The sequence below is a fragment of the Perca fluviatilis genome, chromosome 3, assembly GCF_010015445.1.
Source record: "Perca fluviatilis chromosome 3, GENO_Pfluv_1.0, whole genome shotgun sequence".
Classification (NCBI taxonomy): domain Eukaryota; kingdom Metazoa; phylum Chordata; class Actinopteri; order Perciformes; family Percidae; genus Perca; species Perca fluviatilis.
In genome coordinates, this window is record NC_053114.1 from 30332214 (window position 1) to 30353281 (window position 21068).

The 21068-nt window shown below is 40.0% G+C and overlaps 1 protein-coding gene across 1 annotated transcript; it reads left to right on the plus strand.

Annotated features, from left to right (window-relative positions):
- Window positions 1–306: 306 nt before the first annotated feature.
- Window positions 307–20942, plus strand: LOC120555831 (hexokinase-1-like). Its single transcript, XM_039794960.1, has 21 exons — window positions 307–369; window positions 7017–7179; window positions 10384–10532; window positions 10627–10746; window positions 10932–11027; window positions 11201–11300; window positions 11458–11641; window positions 12316–12471; window positions 12596–12683; window positions 13034–13179; window positions 13485–13677; window positions 13776–13887; window positions 14575–14723; window positions 16498–16617; window positions 16869–16964; window positions 17055–17154; window positions 17242–17425; window positions 17561–17716; window positions 17987–18074; window positions 18628–18773; window positions 19031–20942. The coding sequence occupies exons 1-21, from the start codon at window positions 307–309 to the stop codon at window positions 19176–19178; spliced, it is 2757 nt and encodes a 918-aa protein (XP_039650894.1). The 3' UTR covers window positions 19179–20942.
- The last annotated feature ends 126 nt before the right edge of the window (window positions 20943–21068 follow it).

A 21068-nucleotide genomic window follows, 5' to 3' on the forward strand; every position in this document is an offset into this window, starting at 1 on the left:
ACTGGGCTGGACTTAGGATATTTTTATATCTCTTGAAGCGTGTGAGAGATTGTATGTACAAAGTAGAGCCAGAGGAGAGTTTGAGTTCCTTTGTTTTACCTTTTTATTTAGGATTTTTCTTCATCTGACTTGAGGTGGTTGTGTGTGTGACAGAGAGAGAGAGAGAGAGAGAGAGAGACAGACAGACAGACAGACAGACAGACAGACAGACTGACTGACTGACTGACTGACTGTGTGTGTGTGTGTTTGTGTTTGTGTTTGAGTGAGTCTGCATGTGTGTGTCTGTGAGGGAGAAAGAGGACCAGGATGATTGCGGCCCAGCTACTAGCCTATTACCTCACTGAACTCAAGGATGATCAGGTTAAAAAGGTGAGTGCTTTCTGTTTCTTCTGCCTCCATTTTGACATTGTGTTTGTATGAGTGAGAGAGACTGATGGGGAGAAAAAGCACAAGTAGAGAGGAGAGCATGTTTGTAGAGGTCATTGAGTTTACTCATACTGTTATCATCATCATACCTTTGCTGTAAGACTGTAGTTTCCCAGTACAGTAGATATCAGGAAATCATACATGTCTTTAAGGAAGTGACTACAACATAGAGCATGTTGGGAAAGAAGTGCAGTAGCCATTTCAAACACTGAGATTTGTTTTCATTGTAAGATTTAAGTCAACCTTGGTCGGTGAGACGTGACAAACTGCACAGCGGTGTGTGTGTGTGTGTAGTAAGATGTGTAAGGACAAATGACTCACGAGTGTGCGATTGATGCCATGATGTAAGTTTTGAGAGGTGTGGCCAAGAGGAGAGAGGACGTTAGAGGAAAAGATGAAAGAACAGATGAGCAGAGGGAAGCGAAGGTAGAACTTGTAGAAATAGCAAAGACATTTTAGGGATCGCTGAGTTTCTTTTATGTTCCCGTTAAAATGATATCCACCTCAATTTCTCTCAGTAGAGCTCTGCTAGAGGTTCTAGAGTAGAAAGAGGAAAAAGAGCTAAGAGGCTTTCAATAAGATCAAATATTCAGTTATTCAGTACATTTACAGCCTTTCATCATTTTTGCAGCAGCCTGTTAACAACTGATCCTTTGACATGATCATTATCATCATACTAATCCTAGGCATATATTCTGTTTTCTTCAGAGAAAAGGTCTCTTGTAGCATTCATGTGTGTTTAACCTAAAAGAATGAGGGGGAAAAAAGTCCCTGAAGCTGATTGTTGTATCTTATTTTAGTAGGTTTTAAAGCATGATTAACTATATAAGTTCAAGGTGAAAGACGAGAAGAGTGTGTTGAGCACCATGAATGTGTGTCTTTCATAACTTCTCAGCTGAGCAGCCCTCACTGTGTGACTTCTGGTATAAAACTGACTGGACCAGTTTAGGTTGTCCTTAGAGCGGTGTGTGCGTGTGTATTTGTAATGAAGGAACAGAGCTTTTCCAGTTACTCAGATCCCAACAGTTCCCACTGCTTCTTAATTGAATGTGCCATGAAATAATGTTGTAGGCAACAAACACAGCTCCATCCTGTAAACTTGTCGTCCCATAAAGTAAATCTAAGTTGAGGAAGTTAAATTGCTATTTGCGTCATCATATTTTGTCATTGTTTAGTTATTTTCCTACACTAGTGGCAATGTCTTAATCACACTTTGTTTAAATTTGTATTTATTCCAAAGCATGTGCTGTCAACGTATGGTGCATGGTCCCTTTAAGGTCGCTCCCTGATGATGTCACATGTCATCACCAACTGCAGATTCTGCATGAAACTGTATTAATGGAAAAAGTTCACAGCTATTGCTCTTCCTTCCTCCATCTCCTTCTCTGTCTGTAACCTCTTTCTCAGTTCAGTTTAAATTGAGTAATCTTTATTGGCACAAGGCGTTAAAAACAAAGCTGTCATTCCCAGGTGGGCCTGCTGTTTGCCTAAGTCAAATCAGAGTTTGTAAAGGTAAAATACATTTATCAGCAGCCAGGATCTGATGTAATACAACACCTCTCCCTCCCTCTTTACTCCTATTCTCTTCCTCTCCCTGCTTACCTAAAATAGGCCAGCTTTGAGCCATGTGACCATAGGTGACAGGCTTACACACATACACACACACACACACACACACACACACACACACACACACACACACATACACACACTGTACCAGATGTGTAGCTATTGTGTAGAGAGCAGAGCAGGGTTCCCAATCAACTTCTCTAGTTATGAAACCGTGAAACACACAGCTCAGGATATAAACAACCACAAGTGAAAGTCTACAGATAATCTCATCACAAATTTCTTTTCAATTTGTGTGTAGCTGCAGTTGTCAAAAAGCTGCACAGCTGAGTCCGTCCCCACTTTACTCAATCCACTGCAGTGTCCTTGACTGTACTCTTTGATACACTGTTGGCTGTTAGCAGGCATCCAACGCTGTGTGTGTGTGTGTGTGTGTGTGTGTGTGTGTGTGTGTGTGTGTGTGTGTGTGTGTGTGTGTGTGTGTGTGTGTGTGTGTGTGTGTGTGTGTGTGTGTGTGTGTGTGTGTGTGTGTGTGTGTGTGTGTGTGTGAGAAAACAGGAAGGTGCAGGAGAGGGCAGCATAGAGGACAGTAGTTTTCCACAAATGGCTGTGTGTGCACAACATTGTGCACACGTACATACACAATGGAGTCAGGTTTCAGTGCTTCCTCAAACCACCTCGCAGTGACGAGGAGAACAGGAGGCATTGTTGAGAGGAGGAATGCAAACAGAAAGGAGAGAGAGAGAAGGAGAAAAGGGGAGGGAAGGAGAGACAGTGAGAGAGTGTGATCTTTTCCTGTAACTTGGCTTCAGGCGATGTCAGAGAAAGTTGTGTGTCAGAGAGAGGGGTGTGTTGAGGGGAAAACATGGCCTTTTACAGATTCATGCATACAGACTCACACACCACAGAGGCCTCGTGTCACCTTATCAGGAAATGTCACTTTGCTTAACATTAGTGGGGAAACTAGAAACTCCTATGTTGGATAAAAAACCTAACACATCTGATGAAGATGAATCCTACTTGCTGTGCACAGTATTTTCTGCATTCATGTGAGGTATAAGTATCCACAGCAGAGATCTGAGCTGTGAGATCAGATGATGCTCTGCTAAAATAAAGTGCTTAGACTTGGTTTCTAGCTGCAGATTGCTGAGTCATAGATGCTAATTTCTATCCTGCATCAGGAACTGAATTTAGTCTGAGTTTAGTGGATATCTCCTAGTTTTATAAGGAGAAATGTCGACATTGTCTGCTTTTAATCCTCCCCTTTGTAACTCAGCACCCCTAGTCAGCTAGTAACACATTGTAATTTAAGCAGACTAGCTAAGAATGCATTCTCATTCAATTAGCTGACTAGGAACACATTGAGAATCCAAGTTAGCTGAATGCACATATACTCTAAATAAACTGGTTGGTTCATTGAGAATACAGTCACTCATGCCATAAGTGAAAACATTATGTGGGAATGGTTATACACTGTTGCATTTGGCCATACAGTTTCCATTATATACTGTACAACCCAGAACAGAAAGCGGCAAGGTGATGATTGAAGAAATGCAAAATGCAACTCTTACTGCCACCAGTATGGTTGGAGATTTGGGTGTTTTGTGATAGATGCGGCTAGCCAGATATAGGGCAGATATGAGGAACGGGCTGCAGGTCTGGTAAGATCACTTCTTTCTAACTCTACACCATCAGATTTCTTTTATTCTTAAACTTTTGTTTGAGAATAAAAGAAAGCCCCAACCAAGCAGCTCCCTCTAGAAACACAAAAGGCTTCCCCCTTTCAGCTTCATGAACATCCTGTGTGATGGAAGGTAATGATGGGAAAAATTTCCAAAGTTTTGACTTTTAAGGCATTGGACAACTCAAGTTGGCAAATGCAAGTTTCATTAAAAAAAGTTTGCAATTTACTCTTTCAATGATTATGATGTTGGGACATAATATACGATTTAGGGTGTGGTTACCTTGGATCATGGGCTCTAGCTGACCTGAGGCCTCAATGTTTGTCTGCTTCTCAGACACTTCTATCATTTCGCAAATCGGGGTTGGAGAGAGCTGGATGAACTCAACCAGAGTGCCCAGAGAGCTACAGACTGCACATGACTGCAGACTAGATTATTGACTCCCAATGGAATCACCAGTACCAGTACTGGCAACCATTTCACATTACAGGGATGCATTTGTTTCAATGTGAGTATCACAAATATTGATAAATGGAACTTTGACAAGGTGTCAGAGAAGTGTCAATGTGTCAGTACAGGGCAATGCAAAGTTTGGAGAAACTTCTTATTAACACTTGGTTTCTACTCCTTACTCAGCCATTAGATTACATTATTTTCACATGAGAAGTTCTTGACAGACTGCAGATATTTGTGATGCAGTAGCTCTTCCAACTCTGCTTTCATTTCCTCAGGTTGGACAGCTGACCTGGGTCAAACAGACCATATGCAAATATGCATGCAACAAGCTCTGTCTTTGCATGTTTAACCTGTTTGGTGCCTTACCGTAGGGACGCAGTGATACGTAGGGACAAATCAAGAGGATGTTAATTTACCAAGTTGAAATTTCAAATACTCTCTTTTTTCAAATACGTTTAATTTTTTGTAAATTAAATGATTAAAATCTAATATACAGTAGTCATCTGTAAATATTTTCTACCTAGTTCAATTCTAAATTGTTGTCAGAATAGTTCTTCTAAATACCAACGTATTCTGAATACATGTAGTGTGTAGTAGTGACAGATAGAAGGAGAAGTAGGGAGTGGAAAGACAGCTGTTTGAGTGTGTGCTGGTCGTATTGAAATCATACATGCTGAGGGCAAGCTGTAGCGTCATGAGGGGAGGGCGTTGTCAAGCACCAACATGTCACTGAAGTTAAAAGATTTCTTCAAACCACCAACTAGACCTCAGTGTAAAAAACAGCTCTGTGTGCTATGAACCTGTTTGTGGCACGGTCCAGCAGTGTAACAGTACTGTATTTTACTGAGCTTATGAAGGTGAGAGGTTGCCTTGTCTTCTGTATGACAAGAACATGTGCTAATAAGCCTTTATCCCAGAGGTGGACTCCACATTTAGACAGAATATAGGGAATGTAACACCTATACAGAGTAGTTAGCAGTTGGACAGTATTGTTCATACATTGCTCATGTATGTAATTCTCTATCCATGTTTACTCACAACTTATTTATACTGTTCACATATGACTGCATGGTTAAACAGCAGATCATTCATGTTTGTCTACTTGTTAGAGCCCATTTAATGTATGATGAAAGCCAAATTGGCCATTACAGTGGCAGTAAAATCTTTTTACACTTTTAACTCGCATGCTCTAGTACATACTGTATGGTCATATCAAAACCTGTGTATGATTAATTGATTGATTTGCATATTTCAATATGTGCTGATTGTCTGACAACAAAATACAAATGTGGTTGTATGTACAGTACAATAAGGTAAATGTCTGCTGATTGTAACTTTTTAAAACACTGTATTTGTCTTTAGTGTCAGCCCACATATTTTCTTAACTATTTTATTATATCTATTTCTGTGGCCAGCAAATGCAAATTACACTAACACCCAAACTGTCATTGTCCTGAACCAGTTACCAAAGACCAGAGCTGTGTAGGAAATACAGTTAATATGTGACTCCTAAAACAGGAAGTCAGAACATTCCTATCTGATGTCTGTTACAATGCGTAATACTAGTGAATTATCACATAGACGTTACAGTACATACAAGCATTGTTTGTGTGTGGATATTGAATCATGTGAGCATGTTTGTGTAAATTAGTGTTTCATACTTCACATATTCTGGTAGTCAGAGTTATGAAACAGACTGATGATAATTCAGTTACGGATTCATCTTGCTCAGTTTCTCTTAATTTTACAGAGTGAGTCATAATGAAAATAATTAAGCAGAGTTATGTGTGTGTAGTCTTGGTGTCTAACACGAATAAAGTAGGTCTTTGCTTCATCATAGAGTGTGATGCAACAATGGATTTCACAAGGATTTTTTAACATCCTGTTCCTGAAAGCTTAGACAGCTCAGGCTGTTGTGTGCTGTATCTGCAACTATTTACACAGTGGGCAGTTTCAGCAGGCAATCTGAAAGGTCGAAACGCACTAATTATTGCTTGAAGGCACACCTAGCTGTGATTAATCTTTGGATTTAGTACGACTGATACCCTTATGCTGACCAGACAGTCCGTTTTGTAAATCTATTTCCCCCTGTTATTTATTTGTCAAAGACTCTCCTCCTTTGCCTCATCACTGTCCTACCCGTAATAAAGTCACAATGAACACCCTTCTGTGGAATTATGCGTTGATAACGCCACTGAGCAAGTATGCTGTATCCTGGTCTCGCTGTGTCACACTGATGATGCTGTGCTTTTCCTTAGATATTTGCTTTGCAATATAACCACAGTATGACCTGTAATTAAACAACTGCCCTAAGTTTTATTCCGTTATGTTGCAATAAAGCAACATAAAAATAGGCCTAGTTATTTTGGTTGGTGGCTCGGATTCATTTATGGGTTAAGCAGAGCTGGGATCAATCAATTCAGGAAGTGGATTATCTTTATGGATGACTAAAAACATTATGGGATGGGTAGTGAGTCATATTCACTGCATTATCATGCTTATAGAAAATAAAGATAGTCGGCCTCATTCACCAACTGTTCCTAGGAAGAAGTTTATTCTTAAAACCCACTTATGCAGTTTTCACGAAGATTCTGACATTCACCAATGTTTTCTTATTCAAGATTCATGAATCTTACGTAGACTTTTCTTAGGACATTTCTTAAGAACAAATTTGAGATATAACTTTGAAAGATATTGCTGAATGAGGTCCATTATGTTATCACCAAATCCAGTTAGTTACTTAGCCAGTGTCAGAGGATAGTGTGTTTATCAATGTTGTTATGTGGCACATTAATAGTATTGTTGTGGTTACAGATTGACGGTTAATAGTTAAGATTAAGAAGATGAATGCCTCTTTTTGTTTTTATCTGATGTTTATTTCAGATCGATAAGTACCTGTACTCCATGCGTTTCTCTGATGAGACGTTAAAGGAAATCACGCAGCGGTTTCGGAGGGAGCTGGTCAAAGGACTGGGGCGGGACACTAACCCCACTGCTGTGCTGAAGATGCTGCCAACGTTTGTGCGGTCAATCCCTGATGGCTCAGGTTAGTACCTTAATACATCCATGCCTCTAACCCTATGCAATAACTCACATTTTCACCATAGCTGGGTTATCTGAACCCCACCGGGTCAAACACTTTCTATCATGTAATCAGTTTCCAAGCCAGTTTGCCAATTTTATCACTATAAATGAGGGACAGTTTATTATTTCCTTCTCCTCTTTCTTGGCCTTTCATGGCATGTAGTCTACCCTTGCTATATCGAAATAATAGAGGTACTGACACAACAGAGACAGGAAGGACTCTTCTGCCACCAATCATGTCTAGGTAGATTTACATTCAAAATATTTTACTATACTCAATATGAGAGAGAGAGAGAGAGAGAGAGAGAGAGAGAGAGAGAGAGAGAGAGAGAGAGAGAGAGAGAGAGAGAGAGAGAGGAGAGAGAGAGAGAGAGAGAGAGAGAGAGAGAGAGAGAGAGAGAGAGAGAGAGAGAGAGAGAGAGAGAGAGAGAGAGAGAGAGAACGAACCAGTGAACCAGTGAACCAGTTTGTATTTGTCATTCATAGTTGCTGGGCCCTAGCTCAGCTTTCAGAGGACAGGGAAACATGCGCAGCAGGAAGTCCCTCACATTTATGAAACGTGTCCAAATGACTTGATCTTGCATGTCTTTGGCACGTCCGAGGAAACAAGATGTAATCACAGTAATGGGGCGAACATGCAAGCGTTATACCGACTGTTCTGGTGCTGTGATCCAAACCATGGTCCCTTTAGCTGCGAGTCAACAGTGCTAACCACCACAGTGTGTGGAGTTAGATTAGATTAGTAGCAGAATCACTTGTTACTTGTTATTGAAGCTGTTGAACAATATAATCCTGAAAGACAAAAAGATCATAAACTTTACCTTTCACTCCACATCTGGCACCGTAAATATCTTGCTTACATTAATATGACCTAAAGCAAAACTACTGTTTCCTCTTGGTGTAGTGACATACCGTATACACAATGCACTTACATACGTCATTGTGTCATTGTCTGCTGCATGCTGTCTAATCCTCATTTACTGCAGTCATTCTGCCCTTGTAACTCAGGTGAATGTGAATCAGAATTTGCTCATATCATGTACGTGCTGAACTTTGGGAGGAGAGGGCCCGTCCACTTAAACTGAGGGACAGATTTTATTACCTTTTTAAGTCAGATAAATATTAACAGAGGCAAAACTCCAAACATTGTTTGGCGGCACAAAATAAATCTTAAATCTACTTTAGTCTACAAAGTGAGAGCTGTTACTCCAGTCCAAACACACAAGCACACACACATCAGAGATTAGCACTAATCCTGCTGCCACTGTTAGAGAACATGATTACTATGGGCCTAATTTACTAACACTAGCGCAGTTTGCGCTGCGTCTGTTTATGCGAGTTCGGTAATAGCGCACGCTATGCTTCCACATTTTGCGTAGTATTTATCAACCCTGACACCCATCAGGCAATCAGCGTCTTTCTCCACCCACTATACCGTAAATTGCGCTGTAGCAAAGCGGTACTTGTGCTATGATATGGCTGAGTGCAGACTGCGATATATTCCCACTGCTGATGCTATGACTGTTTGAAATGATCCTGATGCCAATATTTGTAATGTAGCGAGGAGTTTAACAACTGCTGGAATGGGATGTGAACGCTGAGTGGGAGATTCAATTTCATCTTTGATTTCTTCCAGTAACTCTAATATTGCATGGCTGCTTGATCTGTAAGGCTAAATGATGTTGTGTTCACTGACAAAGTGTGATTCTTGTGTTAAAAATATTTTCAGCCTCGCCTATGTCTTCGTCTTGCTCAAATTACTTGCCTGTTACCATTTCCGCCGCGCATAAAGGTCTACGAGAAAACTCGATTGCGGCTGGTTTAGACCTGCTTTTAAGAGGCGGAGAATTTCCCCCAGAAAATAGAGGCGCTCTTACTGACAGTCTTTGTAAATACCACGGAATATATAATTAGGTGCACTTTGTGCTTATCCTCCCACCTTTTTGGGTGGAACTCCCACTTTCCCCACGACCCTCCCACGAACGCATATTGAAAGAGCAACTTGTCTCTTCTCGCTCATGTGGCAGACAATCTGCGATTTTACCCAAGTGCGCCCTGTTTGTAAATAGCCCGCATCGGTCACGTCCGTCTTTGCGACCAATTAGCGCCTGGAAACAGGCGCAAACGCCTTGATAAATCTAGCCCTATGAGTCCTAAAGTTACAAAGGTTCAACCCAATAGGTTTAGTCTGAATTATTACTAAATATATCCCAATCTTTTTTTTTTTTTTTTTTCTTTCAAGAAATGCAATTGATACTGTGAAAAACTGATTCTAAATAGTAACTGATGCACACCTAATTCTCGTACTTTCTCATATTTCTTATCAATGTTACCCTAAATCAAATATATGTCCTTAGTACACAAAGATTTATAGCTTTTCTAATTGCTGTTGTTGCTATTCGTTGGTGGTAAAGACAGGTAATGTCTTCGGCATCTTCTTACTGTGAGCCCCTACAATACATTTTATTATCTACTATATTGTCAAATGTGCACAGATATCAATTAACAGCCACGGAAAATAACAATGTCAGTGTTATTCCATGGCTCTGTTCTCTCTGCTCTCACCGACCAACAGAGAATATAAAGTAATTAGACAAGACTCAAATTTAAAAGTAATACTTTATATGTTGTCATTATTTTGAAACCTTGATTGTAACTGTCCTGTTGTATCAGTCAGTCTGCACCACTGACCCAACCTTGCATTCTGATGTGCACAAAAGGTTGTGGCACAAGATCAAAGTGATGTGAAACTACACTGCTGGGTAAAAGTAAAAATGTTTTAAATATTATTAGAAACTTTACTGAAAAACAACATACTGTGGTCTGGCATTTCTACATTTTAATTAAAGTCTACAATCATCATTTCCAACAAATTTAGAAAAGCATGTAAAGATTGACTATTTGTAAGTTAGTTGGTATTCAAATCAATGGGCTCTCTACTCTAAACGTTGGCTCATGCAGCAACACCAAGAATTTTCTGATGTGTATGACTTCTGGTAAATACTTTCTAAATTGGCACTTGAGGTGTAGAGTTACATTGGATGTGTGTTCTTAGGTAATGTCAACAATAATTTCCTTATGTACCTAACTGCAAATTAACATTTCTCCCCTCTCTCTTCTCTCTTTTCATCTCTCCCTCATCTTCCTACTTTTTCTGTCTCGACAGAGAAGGGAGACTTTATTGCGTTGGATTTGGGAGGCAGTAACTTCAGGATTCTCCGCGTCAGAGTGAGCCATGAGAAGAAACAGACCGTTCAGATGGAGAGTCAAATCTATGATACACCAGAGGACATCATTCACGGCAGTGGAACAGGAGTAGGTTTACACACACGCACACGCACACACACACACACACACACACACACAGTCTCTTGAGCTCAACCTCTCCCTCTTTCCACCTCTGTTCCAGCTGTTTGACCATGTGGCAGAGTGTCTTGGTGACTTCATGGAGAAACACAACATCAAAGACAAGAAGCTCCCAGTTGGATTTACCTTCTCCTTCCCCTGCCAGCAGACCAAACTAGATGAGGTAAAAGAAAATAAAACATTTATTGCCATGCAATCCATTTACATTATGAGTTGCCACGGTTGTAATGGAGACCTGATCCACAATAATGTGTGTGCCAGGCGCTGCACAACAAAACCAAAGTCTCCACAAATATGTCTCTTTCCTTTTCTCACTTCCCTCTGGCTGTATATCTCTGTTGTCTCCAGGGCTTTCTGATAACATGGACAAAGCGTTTCAAGACCAGTGGAGTGGAGGGAATGGACGTTGTCAAGCTTCTCAACAAAGCCATTCAGAAACGAGGAGTGAGTGTTATCTTTTGTATTATTTGTGCTTATTTGATGCCACACTTCAATTCCGCAATCTGAAGTTCTCAACTTATTTATCCTAATGCATTTGATTTAATTCAAACTGGGATGCAGATTGACACAGATGACAGCAAACCATACTTATTCGTGTGTGCTTTAATTTCATTCAGGACTATGAAGCTGACATCATGGCAGTAGTGAATGATACTGTGGGAACGATGATGACCTGTGGTTTCGATGACCAGCGCTGCGAAGTCGGCATTATCATCGGTACTACATCAGTGTGCATTTGAATAGTCAAGGGACCTATTAAAGTCAATTATTTGTCATTGTTGCAAGTTAAATGGAATTCAATACACTCCGAACCGATCAAAGAAGTAGAATTGAAAGTAGATCAAACTGTAAGGATATGTATTTCTGTGTTTAGGTACGGGTACCAATGCCTGCTACATGGAGGAGCTGCGTCACATTGACCAGGTAGAGGGGGACGAGGGCAGGATGTGTGTGAACACCGAGTGGGGAGCCTTCGGAGACGACGGCAGGCTGGAAGACATCAGGACAGAGTTTGACAGAGAGATAGACCGAGGATCTCTCAACCCCGGAAAACAGCTGTATGTCAAACCAAAACTATTAACAGTCTTGTTTATGTTCACCTTTTTGAGCTGCAAGGGAACCACAGAATCAGCTGACGATAAGATGCCAGTTAGTACCAGCTGTTGTTTATTGTTCTGGGTAGAGCGAAAGATTTACATGACTATTATAATTAATTTATATTAAAGCAAAAAAAAATCTATCAAAATAAGAAGTAGTTACTAGAAACTTTAAGGATAGCAGTGACATACCTCAAACCTTGTTGTTTTATCTTTAGATGAATGTAGCTGATTTGTGACGCTGTGCTTTAAGATCCAAGTTATCCTGCATGTTTGTTGTTTACACAAGTTGTCACAGAAGTCCTGCACTCTGTTAATGAGCAGAGATCAAAGCAATGCTCTTTGTTCGCTCTCTTGCCCTGTTTTTTTTTTCTCCACATGGGACCCAAAGTCAGATTTCTAAAAATGTGAGATGCTTATAGCCTGACCATGAGAAGGTCAGAATGTGAATCAGCACATTAAATGCTTCTTCTGAATTGAAAACGGGTAGAAAAGATTCAGCTGTTCTAAAAACTCAACTAGTGTCATCTTTAACTATTAGAGAACTGCTATCTGTTGGTATGTAGGGTATAGTGATATTTATCTAAACCTGTTTGTTTTACCAACCTCTCATTTTCTCTGTCACTGTGTCGTAGGTTTGAGAAGATGGTCAGTGGTATGTACATAGGGGAGCTGGTTCGTCTCATCCTGGTGAAGATGGCCAGAGAGGGCCTGCTGTTCGAGGGGAGGATCACCCCTGAGCTGCTCACTAAGGGGAAGCTTGAGACCAAACACATCTCAGCCATAGAGAAGTAAGTCACGCTACATGTACAATTCCATGCATTTTCTTAATTGAGTAGTTATATAAAAACAAAATCATAAAACTTGAAATATATATTTCTAGTCCATATTTGCTTCTCGGTCTTTCCTGTTTAGGAGTAAGGAGGGGTTGACCAAGGCCAGAGAGATTTTAACCAGACTTGGCGTGGAGCCCTCACATGACGACTGCATCGCTGTGCAACATGTGTGTATTGTTGCTGAAAACTCTTGTGAATCCCTCTTTTCAGAGATGCCACTTAAATTATTGAAACCATACATGGTCAAAGTATATTTAAGTAGTTCATGTAGTACTTTCAAACAAACTATTTCAAGCAAATAAAAATAAAAACATTTTGTTTTATTGTATTGGTGTGTTTTGGCATTTATATGCTTTTAATTGCGAACATAATCACATACATTCACATTACAACATACCTGAGATCTATACTGTAGTATCTGGAAAGAGTTTCAATAAAAATAAAAGGCTTCGTTTATCTTATTCTGCAGTTCATTAAGTGGGGATTTGCTGCTTGATAAATGTCCCTCCTCCTTCAGGTTTGTACCATTGTGTCTTTCCGCTCTGCCAACCTGATAGCTGCCACCCTGGCAGGCATCCTACTGAGGCTAAAGGAGAACAAAGGCGTGGCACGACTTCGAACCACTGTAGGCATTGATGGATCTCTATACAAGATGCACCCACAGTGAGTGGCATTAAGATTAAAGATTAGATCAAAATGTATGCATTTCTGTTTATTTTACATGTTCTATCGGTGCTTAAATGTAATATTATGTATCTATTATCTATTATGTATCAATGCTCTTTACTTGTCCACAAAAATCATTGTTAGTTGCTCTTAGGTCTTTGGAGGTGGCTTACTTTACATCGTACATTATGCAACACATGTTATTCATCATTATGTAATATATACTGTCTAAATAAGACCACATTTCTTATTAAAAATGTTAAAGTTCAGCACTTAAACTATCTTCTATATACATATTTCAGATATGCCCGTCGTCTTCATAAGACAGTCCGTCGTTTGGTCCCAGACTCTGATGTTCGATTCCTCCTATCAGAGAGCGGCAGTGGCAAAGGAGCAGCCATGGTGACAGCTGTGGCCTACCGACTTGCCGAACACTCACGAGAAATTGCCCAAACGCTGTCTGAATTCCGCCTGACGACCGAACAACTGCTGGATGTAAGAACAGAGAGATACTGTTGTGTGTTTATTTGTGTGTTTGTGCATCATTCACTGTGTGTTACTTCACTATTGAAGACATTACTAAATCCCTCCAGGTAAAGAAGAGAATGAAGACGGAGATCCAAAATGGCCTTTCAAAGAGCACTCAGGACTCTGCTACTGTCAAAATGCTGCCAACCTTCGTAAACAGCACTCCTGATGGCTCAGGTGACAACACACACACACACACACATGCATGCATATACATACTGTACATATTAAAGCTTGCAAGTTGTGACTTCACATGTGTGTCTTTTGGGTAAAGAAAACAGCTGTGATGATTACTCAGCATCTTAGCAGCTGGTTCGCACCATATCAAACCTCTCTGTGGTTGACAGAGCCCTTAGCCAATGATGATCTATTCTCACTGAAATGACGTACCCGCTGTAGTGATGTCACTTTTGGCACTATTTAAACCCTATACTTATTTTTGCAACTTCAAAAAGTTTTCATTATAATTTGTTTTAATAGAATACAAATGTGGCAAACTATAACAGTACAATTTTAGAGGGAGAACATACATGTAAACTAAGCAGGGAAACAGGGGTTGAACATAGGGTATCAAAGTGCAGTTACAGATTTATCATATGACTGATATTGAAATTGCATCTCCAAAGTGTGTGTGTGTGTGTGTGTGTGTGTGTGTGTGTGTGTGTGTGTGTGTGTGTGTGTGTGTGTGTGTGTGTGTGTGTGTGTGTGTGTGTGTGTGTGTGTGTGTGTGTGTGTGTGTGTGTGTGTGTGTGTGTGTGTGTGTGTGTGTGTGTGTGTGTGTGTGTGTGTGTGTGTGTGTGTGTGTGTGATGGTTCCTGTTTTGTTTATCTCTCTGGATGTTTTTCTGCCTGCCTTGTTTTTCAGAGCATGGTGATTTCCTGGCTTTGGATTTAGGAGGAACCAACTTCAGAGTTCTGTTGGTTAAGATTCGTTCTGGCAAGAGGAGAACAGTGGAGATGCACAACAAAATCTACGCTATTCCTCTAGAAGTGATGCAGGGCACAGGAGAGGAGGTGAGATCCATCAGGCATTTGACCCAATAATCTGTGCTAATCTGACTAAAGTGATGCACACAATGCATTTGAGTCAGAAGGCTGGGTGAGAAACCTTGAACTTAACCTCCTGTTACCTTGTTGGTACTGTAAAGATTATGGTAGTTAGTAGGAGGTCGGGGATGTGACACTTAGAGGTAAGTGGATAGGATAGGTTGATAGACCGAAATAGAGATTGATTAGTCGAGATTAGCAATGACTTGATAGTCTTTAAAAAAACGTAGATTTTAATTTAACTCGTGTGCACCAGCTGAGGCTAATCCGGTCTTTCACCTTTGTCCTTTTCATCTCCACTCTCACTTCTTCATGTGTTTCGTTTTCTCCTGAGCTAAGATGGACAATAAAGTCAGGATATGAAATGGCACCATTTTATTGTAATTTCACAGGTTTTCACAGGAAAAAAAATTATATATTTTTTTTATTAATTATTTTGCTTTAATAGAGTCTGTTTAAGAAGAGAGCCCACTCTGTTATTTGATAACTTGCACCTTTTATCCTTTATCCTTTTATTAGTATGTGCGGTTTGGTGCCTTTTTATTTTTTTTATTTACTTATTTATTTATTTTTTATTTTTAAAAGGGTGGTTTACTGTAAATCCTCACCTTAGCCAAAAAATGTGTAGACAATAGTAGCAAAGAGACATGGTCCAAAATTGTTGTTCTTGTCACTATACATTCCAGTATATTGTGTGTCCTCCAAATATTTTTTTTTAAACATATTTTATTAATCCCGCAAGGGAAATAGCTTTCTTTTTTTTCACTCTGTTGTTAGTAACACACAGGCCTGAAATAAACACATGCTCAGGACCTATACATGCACAAATGGAGAGAACTGGCACCTATCAAGCTACCAGTCCACACTCCGTACTTTGGTCCCTACAGGGACTTGAACCGGCGACCCTCTGGTTCCTCCCTACGGACTGAGCTACTGTACCCCATATGCTAACCCTAACCCAAATGTTAGTGTTGTCAGATAAGGTCCAGTATACCCAATGTAATGGACTTAAATTATTTCACAATACATCTAGTTGAAAGTCAAGCATTTTGCCCCTCTGGCCACATTTCACAGTCATGTGTTTTCCATCAGCTGTCCAGGAAAAAAATCTGCTGTGACATAAGTGATGGGGGGTGTAATGCAAAAGTAAAAAATGCTTGAAAGGCTTTTAATCCATACTGAGCAATGGAACAGCACCTTCCTACCTATGTGATTCAGTGTTGATTTACCCCCTTATTGGTCAATGTGAAAGGACAGTTGTCATACTTGTCATTCAGCGTGCACTATCTGTGTGATAACAACTACTCTTCCAGACCATTGCTGAAAAATATGAAACTTTCCTGGTTAAGTAAGTGACACACATGAACAATGGATTTAGCAGGGGTCCACTAAATTCCACCTTTCCCTGTCACAAGTCTATACTGCCTGCAGACCAGTCAAATTATAATTAAACCTCTGAAATATGTAAAGGCTGCATCCACCTTCATATAACACTTCATTAATGTGTTCTATAAAATCCATTAAACACCCAAAGGGATTAGTTTTTTTTTTTTTTTTTACTTTCTACAGTTAATTATTTTTGGTAATATTGCCAGACAGAATACTAATCTGGCCAGTAATAAATGTTGGAGGTTGTACGTTTAAAAAAACAATTACTGGAGGCTCAAAATGGAACAAAATGACAAATGTTTTCAATATAAATACTGTAGTTTCACATATTGTCATATCTTTCTTTTTCCAGTTGTTTGATCACATTGTGCAGTGTATCAGTGACTTCCTGGACTACATGGGGATGAAGAATGCTCGTCTTCCTCTGGGCTTCACCTTCTCGTTTCCCTGCCGACAGACCAGCCTGGACGCTGTGAGTGTGCATCTCTTCCTTCCTCTCAGATATGCTGAACTGGCTCTTGCTTCCCTAAATGTCTTAAATAAACTGCTGTGTCTGCAAAATGAGTCCACTGATAAGCATACATATTATCAGCATCAAGGGGAAACCTGCAACGAGCAACACTGTGTTTAATGAACCCAAGGATAGAACTTTCTGAGACCCAAGCAGATCATGAAATCCTCTTATTATAATCAAGATACGACATTTTTCAATTGTGTGTGCAGGGCATCCTGGTGACATGGACCAAGGGCTTCAAGGCGACAGACTGTGAAGGAGAAGATGTGGTGGGACTGTTGAGGGAGGCCATTAAGAGGAGAGAGGTAGGTTGTGAAGAGCAGCATCATTCAGTTAAATATAGCGCTGTGTGAAAAAATATGGACTGTGACATTAATATTATGTTTCTTCTTTAGGAATTTGACCTGGATGTAGTGGCTATAGTGAACGATACAGTGGGAACCATGATGACCTGTGCTTATGAAGAGCCCACCTGTGAGATTGGGCTCATCGCTGGTAAGTTTACATTTTTATTGTTTTGTTTTTTTAACAAATATTCAGTTTTCTTTTCTCTATCTATCTAAGCTGTCTGTCTGACTATAGGCACTGGCAGTAATGCATGTTACATGGAGGAAATGAGGAACATTGAGATGATAGAAGGAGATGAGGGACGGATGTGTGTCAACATGGAGTGGGGAGCTTTCGGTGACAATGGATGTCTTGACGACATTCGGACAGAGTATGACCGCGCTGTGGATGACTTATCCCTCAATCCAGGCAAACAAAGGTTAAAATCCCATCATACACGTTATGTCCATGTTCTTCAAGTCAGAAGCCCTTTATTTCCTAGACTAATATCCTTATTAATGACTTCCAATATGTCTAATAATGTGCATGCTTTGTGCTTGCATGTGTTTTACAGATATGAGAAAATGTGTAGCGGCATGTATCTCGGGGAAATTGTCCGAAACATCCTGATAGATATGACCAAGAGAGGATTCCTGTTCAGAGGACAGATTTCTGAAACACTGAAGACCAGAGGTATCTTCGAAACAAAGTTCCTCTCACAGATAGAGAGGTAAGAACATGAGCACGTTGTTGGTTTCTACTAATGGAGGTGAAAAGTAATCTGGACTTTTGTCTCTCCTCTGGCCAAGCTGGAAAAGTGACAACATCAGTGGCAGTAGATTAGCACCTCGTGTGGAATAGCATCTGTAACTGATTATCTTCACTCATTTCACTTTAAGTCTACTAATGTTGTTATCCTTTAAAATTGTACTTGACTTTTTGCCTGAGTTTATTTCTCATCTGCAAATGGCTCAGACGTTATGTTTTTGTCTTTCTCCAGTGACAGATTGGCTTTGCTGCAGGTGAGATCCATCCTGCAACACTTAGGGCTGGACAGCACCTGTGATGACAGTATCATAGTCAAAGAGGTAAGGTATAGCGAGATACATTTGTTTGCACATAACAGACCATAATATAAAAAAGAAATTAAAATTTAATTTAACATTAGCACACGAGCATATTTAGTATGTAATCCAGTCTCACGCTCAAGTTACCAACCAAAAAGTTACCAACGCAAACTCACCAACCTCACATGGTGTTTGGAGGAATATACATCCAGTTGCCAGTTAATCAGGTACATACATACCTACTTTAGCTCTAAACTGACCATACAGATGAATCAACACCACTCTAAAACAGTTTCAACAAAACTGAACATTATAACCTTCATGAAAGTAGGATTTATTGCAGGACTGGTATATTATACTGCATTAATCTGAGCCTTACAATACATTGTTATCAACACTTGTCTTGTGAAAGAAGCAGGCATATGTGACTATACAAGAGTTAACAGAAACAGGCATGATAAGTTATATTTATTTTCAATGTTTGTGGAGTGATATGATATTGTCTGGCTCGGCAAACTGTGGCACCAACAGTCTGTTAAATGTTGCAATAACAAGTGTTTTCATTGTTATGCAGGTATGTGGGGCAGTGTCCCATCGTGCGGGTCAGATGTGTGGGGCAGGAATGGCGGCTGTGGTCGATAAGATCAGAGAGAACCGAGGACTGGACCATCTGGACATCACTGTAGGGGTGGACGGGACACTCTACAAACTGCATCCACAGTGAGTTGAATTAATCAGTAACAGACACAACTATTCACTGTCCACTCAAGTGCCTATGAAACAAAGATAAAAATGTAACATATGGTGACTAGGCCAATCTGTCATGCTGTAAAGTCTAAATTAAAGGACTTTCTAGTACAGCTAACTCTTACCCAAAGCTGTTGAAAAGATTAATATGTGACACACACATTTTCCTGTTTTGTACAATGTTCATAAATTAACTCTTTAACGTTATGTAATATGTTGTCTCTGTCTAGTTTCTCCGGGGTCATGATCCAGACAGTAAAAGAACTGGCTCCTCAGTGTAACGTCAACTTCCTGCTGTCAGAGGACGGCAGTGGGAAAGGAGCGGCACTCATCACAGCCGTGGGCTGCCGGATGAGACAGGAGTTAAACAATAAATAGAAAATATCTCTTCTGTCTCGCTGTTATCTCCCCACCTTACTCTGTGTCCCCTCTCTTCTCCACCCTGTTATTTCCCCTTGTTTTCTGTCCTCCTGAATCCAACCACTCCGGTCAACGTATCACGCTCCTGTAGCTGCTTTAGCTCGTCTACATGACAGAGAGGACGATAGCTTTCTCTGCTGTGTTAGGTAGCGGAGTCAGGCACTATGATGTAGTTAGATTACATTGATTAACCATTGTAACAGTACCCAGACTCTTAAAGTTTTTGTGATTTCCAAGGTTAAATTTATCAAAGGAGATAAAACATGCAGATTCAACTCCTGTAAAAAAAAAAAAATGTGCAGGGCAGAAGTGTTCCCACACTCCTGTAATGCTCCCATGAGTTGTTTATTATCGCCATCTGGAGGATAATTGCAATCTGTTACAATATACCAAGTTGCAAGACAATTTCCAAAAGCATTGCAGAGAAATGTTTACCCTCACAACATGTTGAGTGGATGCAGGGACATAAACACACTGTTTTAGACCAAAGTTTCCAAAGTGTGTCTGCTGTCTGCTACTCACCGTCTCTACAACAAGACGTAGAATGGATACGAGGTGATATATAAATGTGTAATGAGATGAAAGGGAATATTTTTGCTTTAAGAAATGTAAGATCTTACCCAGATAGGATACAATATGTTTTACATACACTGTTGCTATTTATTTTATTTTTGTATTGGCCAATGTTGAAATTTTTTGCTGTTCATATAATGAGGCACACAGAAGAAGCGACCTCAGTTGGTAGGCCTACCTAGTGGAGCATTTAATAAACCACGTTGGGTAAGAAAGGTGACAAAAGAGGGACTGTTACCAGATCTGCAGGATATGTCGCATGCTTGCTTAATGTGCAGATTTGGTCTAATTTATGCCAGCAATCCTATTCTAATGTGCTGTACTGTAAAATATGTCCAAAGAGCACTTGTATTTTACAAAGTATGTTGTTGGTTCTAAACACAGCTGTTGATAAGTTGCCCTTGTTGTCTTAAGAAGTGCTGGCTACACTCATCATCACCGTGAGACTTATCAGTTACTTGGTAACAGCCATGAAACAGGAATGTGGTGCTAACATAGATGCCAGTGGAACAACAATGGCCAAAACAGTGTATAAGAGGACATTTTGTACAGTAGATGAAACTTAAACATTTTGGAAATAAAGCGTCCCCCTATCCTTACTCACTGTACTCCTTATGCTCCAAAAGACTCAGAAGGGTGTTTAAGTGAACTACTGTATGACTCATTCATTTAACACAATTCATGCAAAGTCATATTTATTTTTCTCTGTAATAAAATCCAATAATTATAATGTTGCTGTTAATGATACTCATGCCATTTTTGTGAGACATAGGCCTATGTAAAAAAAATGTTTTTATCCTAGCTAACAGATCATTGGCAGTTTTGGTGCAAGGATGGATCTGTGAGATGCTACAGTACATTTTTATAGCCATCTTTGTTAACCGCAGTTAAAATTCTGGCTTGTGGTGAGCAATTAGCACCAACCCAACCTAAAGCTAGTACAGTTAAGACATCTTAGCAGTGACATTGCAAGCAAGTCCTGCTTACTACTCAAACTTTCAGCTTCTCCAGCAGGCCTTCAGATGTTCCCAAAAGTCATAGAAAAGTCGGAAAGGCAGCCCCACATCACACAGACACTCTTTCCTTCTAGTCGCTAAAATACTGTCAACGAATCAGTCACTAAATAAAGACAAACCTGTGTTATCCCAATGTTGTAGTTTTTTGCACCAGATATTTTGCACTTATGTATGTTCCGATTATGTTCAGTGGTGTTAGTGTTCAGAGACAATCCTGTTACTTTTGAATAAGAACATAAGCTCTGTCAGCACCAGGCCT

Coding starts and splice junctions, on each gene's coding strand:
- LOC120555831 (XM_039794960.1), top strand. CDS start 307: ATGATTGCGGCCCAGCTACTAGCCTATTACCTCACTGAACTCAAGGAT. Junction 14,724..16,497: donor TGCAGGGCACAGGAGAGGAG/GTGAGATCCATC, acceptor TTCTTTTTCCAG/TTGTTTGATCACATTGTGCA. Junction 16,618..16,868: donor GACAGACCAGCCTGGACGCT/GTGAGTGTGCAT, acceptor TTGTGTGTGCAG/GGCATCCTGGTGACATGGAC.